At 41.7% G+C, this 10,366-nt stretch overlaps 1 protein-coding gene across 1 annotated transcript; it reads left to right on the top strand.

Annotated features, from left to right (window-relative positions):
- The first annotated feature begins 4,110 nt into the window (after window positions 1-4,110).
- On the top strand, window positions 4,111-9,812 carry LOC136434719 (galactosylceramide sulfotransferase-like). Its single transcript, XM_066427742.1, has 5 exons — window positions 4,111-4,131; window positions 6,219-6,334; window positions 7,533-7,649; window positions 8,217-8,462; window positions 9,308-9,812. Exons 1-5 carry the CDS (start codon window positions 4,111-4,113, stop codon window positions 9,810-9,812), a joined length of 1,005 nt encoding a protein of 334 aa, XP_066283839.1.
- Window positions 9,813-10,366: the final 554 nt, after the last annotated feature.

Raw genomic sequence — 10,366 nt, 5'->3', positions numbered from 1 at the left:
ATAACGCATTGCAAAGAATGCAGAAGCCTCTTTAGTGTCATCGACATTTAGATTCTACTCAGGAACCTCCTATGCACCGACTTTCATTCACCGTTTTAAGTATTGTAGGAAGCATCGACACTTCCCGCTGGCGTCAGTGTTAAGGTGTTGAGTGACGTGTTGACGGAACAGTGCGGTGTCGTGCCGCACAACTCTCTTCACACCTCCGGATCTCTTCTAATGGTTACAGCCTTAAACACTTTTCAATCGGAAGAGACGACTGTAAATTACATTAACGCTGAGATGTGAACATTTGCCTGATTGTCAACAGGTTTTCTTACAGATGGGGAGGTACTATTACAACGCTTCCTGAATCACACACCGGTGATAATTGGTGAAAGAAGATTGCTTACGTGTCCTCCGTGACAGACATTGCAATCTATATAGGAGAGAGGAAGAGCAACACTTTTTAGCAGAATGTAGTTTATACAACGAAGAGGGAGCTGCGCTTTATAAACTGATACAATGTAGGTTTCCCCATTTCATACATCTTGGCAAGGCGGAAAAGGTCATATTTCTAATGGCTTTAGATAAACCCTTGATGATCAAACACACATGTACTTATATTTACACTATTACTAAGAAGCGAGAAGAGGCCAAATTGACGTAATCATTAGACTAGTGCTAGCTTATCATTGTATATGTATTTGCAAACTGTGATTTGTGTTTCTGTTGTGACCTGTATTGAACCCAGTGGGTACGTGTGTGCAATAAAGGTCTTCATCCATTCATTCATTCATTATATTCATCCCTCCCTTGTGTAAACAGGTGTAAGGACTCAAACGCTGTGCACTTTATGCCTTACATGAAAAATAAATCGTTTAGATATAACTTTAACTTTATTGCAAGTTCATGTCCGAAGGATAATTGCTGACAAACAAGTACATGGAAATACATGGAAATCGAAATAGCTATCTAGTCTACTGTGAAAGTTCTATGTTAACCATGGTTGACTATGGTTGGATTTGACTTCTTTTTTGAAGGCAGTGGAAAATAAAGTGACCCACGTTTTGTATCGTAAGTGGATTGGTTGATTTTAGTAGTAAGATGGATTTTTGTAAGTTATTCAAATGGTGAAAGCTAGGGGAATTAACGTAAGCTGTTGTTTATAATTCGTTTCTTTTGGCGTCATATAGAGGACATTGGCAAATAAAGTGTATTTCATTTTCCACTTCGTTCATTGTACAAAACTTACACATTCTCTCGTGAGCAGGCAGTTTATATATGTCGAATAGATTTAATGCACTGTGTATTTGTTTGGTTAGAGTTCGATCTTTGTACAGCTCTAGCTATTTGGCACATTTATTTAGTTTAGAAAAGTATTTCAGTCAATACACGTGTTAAGCACATTTACCTGTGTTAAGAATTGGCAACACACCCCAAACTCATAAAATAACTAGTACGGAACTTTAAATCTCTTACTAGTGTTTAAGTGAGCTAGCATGCCTCGAGCTCTAACTCATTAAATCACTAATAAGAAAATCTTTGAATCCCTTACTAGTGATTTAATGAGCTAGCATGCCTCTAACTCATTAAATCACTAGTAACATAATCTTTGAATCCCTTACTAGTGATTTAATGAGCTAGCATGCCTCTAACTCATTAAATCACTAGTAAGAGAATTTTTGAATCCCTTACTAGTGATTTAATGAGCTAGCATGCCTCGAGTTCTAACTCATTAAATCACTAATAAGAAAATCTTTGAATCCCTTACTAGTGATTTGATGAGCTAGCATGCCTCTAACTCATTAAATCACTAGTAAGAGAATTTTTGAATCCCTTACTAGTGATTTGATGAGCCAGCATGCCTCTAACTCATTAAATCTGTAGTAACAGAATCTTTGAATCCCTTACTAGTTATTTAATAAGCTAGCATACCTCTAACTCATAAAATCACTAGTAAGGAAAGGAAAGGAAAGGGATCTCGAACCAGTTTAGCTCAAATGAACTCAATGAACAGGTGAGTTACTCTTCCACTGGTCGTGACAGAGAAGACAGACGCTATGTACAGTATTTACAGGTTCATTGTACCGGGGAAATTCCCCTAGCTCTTTTCGACGAGTACAATGAATAGTGGACCACAGGTTAACGTCCCGTCCTAAGGACTGCGATCTTAAACGGTAGCGTGCATGTCGGGTGAGTGACACAGCCGGGATCGAACCCGGGGCTTCTAGTTCCAGAGGCAAGATCACTAACCACTGGACTACGCACGCTACCTAAAAGAATCTTTGAATCCCTTACTAGTAATTTGATGAGCCAGCATGCCTCTAAGTCATTAAATCACTAGTAACAGAATCTTTGAATCCCTTACTAGTGATTTAATAAGCTAGCATACCTCTAACTCATAAAATCACTAGTAAAAGAATCTTTGAATCCCTTACTAGTGATTTAATGAGCTAGCATGCCTCTAACTCATTAAATCACTAGTAACAGAATCTTTGAATCCCTTACTAGTGATTTGATGGGCTAGCATGCCTCTAACTCATTAAATCAGTAGTAAGAGAATTTTTGAATCCCTTACTAGTGATTTAATGAGCTAGCATGTCTCTAACTCATTAAATCACTAGTAACAGAATCTTTGAATCCCTTACTAGTTATTTAATGAGCTAGCATACCTCTAACTCATAAAATCACTAGTAAAAGAATCTTTGAATCCCTTACTAGTGATTTAATGAGCTAGCATGCCTCTAACTCATAAAATCACTAGTAAAAGAATCTTTGAATCCCTTACTAGTGATTTAATGAGCTAGCATACCTCTAACTCATTAAATCAGTAGTAAGAGAATTTTTGAATCCCTTACTAGTGATTTAATGAGCTAGCATGCCTCTAACCCATTAAATCACTAGTAAGAGCATTTTGTATACTTTTGGTAAGTGGTGAAATATCACTTTACGAGAGGGAAAGATGACTACTGAATCTGAAGGGCAACAAAGCATCTGCGGCGTTTTTGTGCGCCTAAACTTTACTATATAAAATCTTTATATGGCTCCCTTCCTACTGGATAGAGATCGCCGAGTGGAAACCATACCCTTGGGGGCTCCCCGATATCTCTACGGCGCTGGGAGTGACCCCCACCCGCCCAGACAGCTTAGCCCGCTCCGGTGTTGGTTTAAGGCCTTGGATTAAATAACGGCGGCGGCGGAAGTAGGGTGGCAGCCGAAGTAGAAAGGCTATCAGAAACGGCTCAGTAAAGCAGACTGGGCCCGGTAAAACAGCCCTAAGCCGACCCCTAGAGACTGGGACCAGGCGACCAAGACTGAACTTTGATGACATTTGACGTGATTAAATGAATATGATCCATGATGTAAGAATATTATTACAAAACACACTAAGCTATCAGCATACATATCTGTTTCAATGGGATTCTCATGAATTACTTCATGAAAGAATATAGTTGGAATGCTCAAAACATAACATCATGTATTCTGCAGGGAAATGTGGCCGTACGTGTGACAATGTCATTTGGCGTTTCAAACGTGGATTAGTGGTTAAAGCCCGAAGGCACACAGTTTAGACACAAAATCAACATTTACTCACTCTGTTTGCAACACCTTTGCCATGGATCTGTACTCCGCTAGGCGTCGTTGTGCCACCAGGAACATACATTATTATTGGGTAGGCCGACTACTATCTCTCTGCAGCCAGGCGCTGAATTGCGAGCACAATTGGTGGGGCTAGATCGCAAAATGGAGCGACTGCCATTCGGCGCTAACTCAGGTGACCCCAATACGACAATTACCCCATGTGCGGCCATAGGACTGTGGATTTTTGAACCACTCACACCGGGAAGGACCACCACTCTTTTCGATAAGTACTGTGGGTTTTTTTAACTTCCTCGAGGTGTTGCTCTCCTCAAACACGGGACCTCCGTTTTCCATCCTGTACGAGGGACGTCCCTAACCGAAGCCAGGCATTCGTCATACAACATGACAGAGAGGTCATACACACAATCAAAGCCCGGGGTATTAGTATCCCACTTAACGGCCCCGATTCCTACGGTGGGTTTTCTCGTTAGGCAACATTAGGTTTCGCTTGAACGCGTCCAGTAGACAGGCTAACACACACGCACGATGGCCACCCTAAAGTCTACGGTACTGTACCTAAGCTGCCTGGCTGTGGTGTTGTATGCTGGCATGTTGTGGAGCTTGGAAGACACGAGGTTTACAGTAAAGCGACCTTATGGAGACTCCCATGACAAAAACAGGTAGGGTCGTCCAAATGTGTCTGATTCACCAGACCGTATAATTTCTCCCGTGCGGCCCAACTGAGAAAACTTAGAGGTTATGAAAGGTTAGCCTCTACCAGGCCCCGCGGATGCTGAAAAATAGTAGAAATTGGCCAAATAGAGTGAATGATATGCTAAGAGAGTCGGCTACGGAGAGAGGGTCCAATGATAGAGGTAACAAACTGTAACTTCTATAGCAGACTGAATTGTCTGGCATGTTATCCGTCTATTTGGCCAATATTAGCGATCTATGGAGCCTGGTAGTAGACAAGGTACCGATCTTTCCTTGTAAGATCTCCTTAAGTATTGGTGCATACCAGAATCTCGTAAGTTGATATTCATCGGCCACTTTTCATAGCAGAGAAACACCAATTCTATAATAAATCAGCATTCAGGCTATCTGATATTTCAGTAACCCGTAAGTGCAGTGTATAGTGTACTTATCACCGTCCCTACATACAGTACAGGTTCTCAAACGTTTAAATAACGGGATGGCTACACTTTCTTAATGCTATGTATATGTACCTGCTTCGTACTATAAATGATTCGGACAAGCCCCGGCGTCCCAAAAAGCCCCTATCACACTGGACCCGAGAACGTGGCACGTTGGCGACCTCGCTGCGACCGACCGATTTGACAGCGCGCTCAACGAATTTCATCAATACAAAACGCTTTGTGTGTTTTGTTGTCTTTTCAGTAATACTTGTACATCTTGCCTGGAATTCCCATTAGAAATTCAAGGGTAACACAAATCCAATTAAGGACGCAGCAAGGTCGCCAACGTGCCACGGCTCCAGTGAGATAGGGGCTTACAAAGGCTGCTGTTTTTTACACAGGTCAGAGGAGGACTTAATTGACCGTTACACCGGGCATCGCCCTGTAGAACAAAGTGACATGTCTCAAACGGCTTCAGAAAGACAGACGAGCTGCGATCGGCCGGTAACAAACTTCGTCTTTATTAAGGTAAGCGTTGGAAAAAGAACAACAGCTTGGAAAAAGAAAAAGAAGGATTTAACTTCGCACATGTGCAGAACACAGTGATTTGTCTGTCTTATATAAGATGTTCCTTATATAAAAAGGTCGAATGTCCCTTGCGGCTACCTGCCAGGGTGACATGTATTCAAGCGTATGATAAACTGCTTGGATCAATGGTTGCAAGTAGACTGCCAGGTAGATTTTGATCCATCAACATTTTGTAGTGTAGATCGGGCAAATCAGTTGTTTAGTTCGTTAGGTTGTTGGTTTGCATTTTTTCCATCAGGAAGTAAGAAATCTTAATTAAGCATTTCATTAGACGTGAGTAGCGTCGAATGGCGGGGCTGGCGGACACGAGATCAAGATAAAGAGGACATGGATTTAATTCTTGCCAATCCTGGCTAGACGTTGTTTCCTTGGGTAAGGCACTTCTCGTAACTTTCATCACTCCACTCAGGTGTAAATATGGGTACCTGACTTCGGTTGGGGAGGTGAAAGGTCACGTGTTGAAGGACCGTGCCGTATACGTAGTAGTAGACAAACAACCCACTGCCAAAAAGGTTATTTGACTACATTACACATTCACCAATTCATAGACCAAGGAGTAGTAGTCCACTGTTTTCTGCTGCTGCAGTAGTTGAAACATCCTGCAGCCGCATTCAGTCTTTCTTCAGCCCCTTCCACTTTGTCCGGTTTGCTGCGCGCGAGCTTCCTTAGCTCCCGTAAGTTTCTTTCTGACGGCAACGGTCCTTGACCTCTTTCCTTCAGGTCTGCCCTCAGTAGGCTCAGTAAGTTTTTGCAGTGTCTTCCCTTTCTGGAACTATATCTGTTGCATCCTATCAGGGCGAAGTCTAAAGCCTGTTGTGCAGGTGTGTCGGTCGGCATTCTCAGAATGACCATCTGGCGTCTTTCACTTTTGTGTTGTGTTGCTGGAGTTGCTGACTAAAACGTCCTGACACCCCGGTATATTTACCACAGGTCCATAAGACTGCGTCCGGCTCCACGTTCCTCATCCTGGCGCGGTTCGGCCGGAACCACGGCATGACCATGTGTTACCCCGTGCACGCCAGACACGGGAGGTTGTCATACCAAAGGTAAGTGCAGGGTTCCAATTTAGATTGAATCATTAAAGCCCCCCCCCCATCTCACTGGACCCGCGGCACGCTGGCGGCATCGCTGTGACCGATCAAATTGACAAAGCACTCAACGAATTTCAACGACAAAAAAACGAATCTTTGTGTGTTTTGTTGTCTTTTTGGTCATACTTGTACGTTTGGAATAGTATTCCCATTATGAAATCAAGGGTAACACAAATCCAGTTTAGAACGCAGCGACGCCGCCAGCGTGCCGCGGGTCTAGTGAGAGGGGGAATTAACATCACCACGGTTGCAACATTCAGAACAAGCTGCTAGGAGGTACAAACGTATAAATTTCACTTACCTCTTCTTTACATCCAAAGCTGTCTGCCATCAAAAAGGTGCAAACACCGTGAGTTCTTCAGCAAGGTCACACAACAAGGTGCCCAAAATAAGCCTGACCTTCGTCTTCCCAACACCTGCACACATACCAAACAGTATAACAATAAATCCATCGAGAGGTTTTAAAAGATATGCTGATCACAAATATCAGGAAACACAAACACACAGATACACCAAAAACAAATCTTTATTCACCACAGAGGTAGAAATATGAAAGTGACACCAGGACAAGAAGCTTTGGACAAACCGACTACAAGTATGCTAAACCCATACAATCCTATATGTTCACCATCATCAATAAGCGAGGAACCTTCAGGTATTTTGGGGAAAATGTACAACAAGGTCTTCATTTATTCACCAATTCATTCACTCAGTCAGTCACTCGATCGTTCATTCAATCATTCATTCAATCACTCATTTATCCAATCATTTTGTTTATTTGTTTATTGTTTATTCGCATATGTACAATATAAAACAAAGATAAATAGAGCAAAGAATACATGCAGGGGAGGCCAGAAGCTTATACGGCTTTTCGGGGGCCTCCCCTTAACTACACAAATGGAATTTTTACAAAATTATATATAATCGAAACTAAGAAAAACTAACGAAAGAAGAAATTGGAATTGTAACATAAAACCTAATGAAACAAATGAAAAGAAGAGAAGAGGAACTACAAAGTGAATTTTGAGTTGTAAACATAATAAGTATTATAATGAATAACAATTCATAAAGAAATAGGTCAAAATTATAAAAAAATAACATAATCATTCATGCATTCTGTAGTTATAGCAAACTAATCCATTCTTTTATTCAGTGCCAGACTGGAGAGGTCCGCCTGCAGACCGGCCCCGGGAAGAGACTACACCCTGATTATCAACCACGCCATCATGAACAAAACTGCCATGGACAGCATCATGGCGCCCGGAACAAGGTACACCTCAAAACCTAGCGCACAAAGTATGGCTGTAACTCTGTTGTATTTATGAGAAACCAAATCAATTCATGGTAATATCGTCATTGTATCAAATCAGTTGTTGTCATCGCTTTCATATGTGAACTATAGATACCTCTGTTGCTCGTTACTGACCCTTTGTTAGCATATATTTTTACTTACATTATTATCAATAGAGGTCTTCATTTATTCATTCATTCATTATTACCTCGGTTATACAAATATTCATAGGCGATCTACATGTTTTATGTTATTGATTGTATGTCTGTCGTGTAGTGAGCAATATACTTGAGCGCGGCACCAATGTGTATTACATGTTTCTGTTTTTATAATTGATTAAACAATACAAGGACAATGACAAAGTGGCGCTGCACTCAAGTTTTACAAGTTATATTTACAGCTAACATTTAACATAACTTTGTCATTAAGCAAACAAAGCAACAAAATGCTAATGACAACCAAGTATGTACTGCAAAGAGGTACGCTATTAATAGTAGCATAAATCAAACTAAAGGTATATATTTGTATATTGCAATAAAACACCAGGTACATCGGCATCGTGCGCTACCCGCTGGACCACTTCCGCTCCATGTTCTTCTACCGCCGTCCGCCAACTTACGACAAGAGCAACCCGCTGGGGAAGTACCTGGATGACAAGGCCGACTACCCTCACGGGGTGCGCAGGAAGAAGAAGAAGGTTTCGAAACAGAAAAATTTCCAGGCATACACCTTGGGTTTCCCGCCGAAACTGATGTCGAGTAAGAACACAAGCCAGCTTGAGGAGGTACTCAGGTAAGGCTGGGGCAGAGTTTTTTCTGAATACTGGACGGGTTGCCACTCCTAGGGTGTAGGGAGGTTGCAATGTACCTTGAACACAAATAATTGGCTTCTGTTGATCGCATTCTATCCCACGCTGTTCACTTAATGATAGTCAAAAAAGCCAATTATGTAAAATAAATGTGTCCAAAATCACATCGTCACTATTACAGACTTTAAAAAAAAACACAGTTATACTACCATTCAACCCAATGGCTGGTCAAAGAGAAATAGAGTGGCACAGGATCTGATCTTGGGTCTAGTAACAAGCTATGCCAGTACACACACATATAACATTTGTTAACATGTTGACATAAAGATAATACGAGTGGTTGCCATCAACATGTTGTGAAGCAATCTGTAGTTGATTTGATTTGATTGATTTTCTTTATCTGTAAAAAAAAATACAGCCAGGTCAACCCGACTAGCCGAGGGCTATTACAAAGGGTTAGCCCTGGGAACAATATTCAAAATTCAATACAAACTTTCACAAATCACGTCAAACACACACATGAAGGCGTACATATAACGCAAGACTGTAGTTTCTCGGTAGTGTTGGCTTACTGACACTTTTCTTGAGTTTGATACGTAAAATCCTAGCATCGGTGCTAGCAAGGGTCTCCCTATTCTGTAACCTCCTTGAATTTAGTTAGTTTACTCGCTCTTTTACAAAATCGTTATGATACACTAACTAAATTTGTAAGGGAGCGAGTGAGGGAGGAGCTTTGGTAAACTACATGTATAGCTAGTATGGCACCAAGACTAGGAAAACCCAGGCATGGTTTCTGATGTATAACGTTACAATTTTTTTTTTTCCACAGGACGGTTGCGGGTTGGTACTCGATCGTCTTGTTAACAGACTACTGGGAGGAATCTCTGGTGCTGCTGAGAAGAAAGTTCTGCTGGACAACGTACGACATCCTCCACAACACCAGGAGAGTTCACAGTCTCGATAACCCCAAAAAGTCCGCCCCGCTCACGGACAAACAGAAGGAAACTCACAGAAGGTTAAGCCCGGTAGACTATCTTGTATATGAATATTTCAATTGGACATTTTGGGAGCGGGTAGCCGAGGAAGGGCCGGAGTTTTGGGACGAAGTGACATTTTTCAAGGAACTGAACTTCGAAGTTAACCACCACTGTCAGAAAACCGGTGAATATAGAGTCTTTCCCAGCGGCAAGTGGAGCCAAGAGTTTGAGGTTAATTCTACCTTCTGTGAAGAACTGAACTGGGGCACGGCGAAATGGTCGTCAGCGCTGCTGCAACAACTTGACAGACAAAACAAACAGATAAAATCGAAACAGACCCGAGTAGATATCAGCTGATGAAGAACCACATGTTCATTTATTTATTCTTTTTTTTACTAGTATTTGTCTCATATCTATTTCATATACATGTTAAGTATACTTCAGGAATATACCGGGTGACATACAATGGCAAACGGACTCAACAGTGAAATAGAGCCTAATACTATGTTTAGTACAAAATCAATGCAACTATAATTATAGCTGCAAAACAGTGCCCTGAGCACTCATCAGTCTGTGTATGTGCCTCTCTGTTCCTGTCTGTGTGTACGTGTCTGCCTCTGTGTGTGTGTGTGTGTGTGTATTTGTTCACTTATGTGTTTGTGCGTCTGTGTGTGTGTGTGTGTCTATGTGTGTGCGTGTGTGTGTGTTTGTGTGTATGTGTGTGTGTGTGTGTGTGTGTGTAGTTGTTCACTTATGTGTGTGTGCGTCTGTGTGTGTGTGTGTCTATGTGTGTGCGTGTTTGTGTGTATGTGTGTGTGTGTGTGTGTGTGTGTCTATGTGTGTGCGTGTGTGTGTGTTTGTGTGTATGTATGTGTGTGTGTGTGTGTGTGCGCGCGCGTGTATGTGTGTGT

The sequence above is a fragment of the Branchiostoma lanceolatum genome, chromosome 5 (genome assembly GCF_035083965.1).
Source record: "Branchiostoma lanceolatum isolate klBraLanc5 chromosome 5, klBraLanc5.hap2, whole genome shotgun sequence".
NCBI classification, from domain to species: domain Eukaryota; kingdom Metazoa; phylum Chordata; class Leptocardii; order Amphioxiformes; family Branchiostomatidae; genus Branchiostoma; species Branchiostoma lanceolatum.
This window is presented reverse-complemented; position numbering and strand designations above follow the sequence as displayed.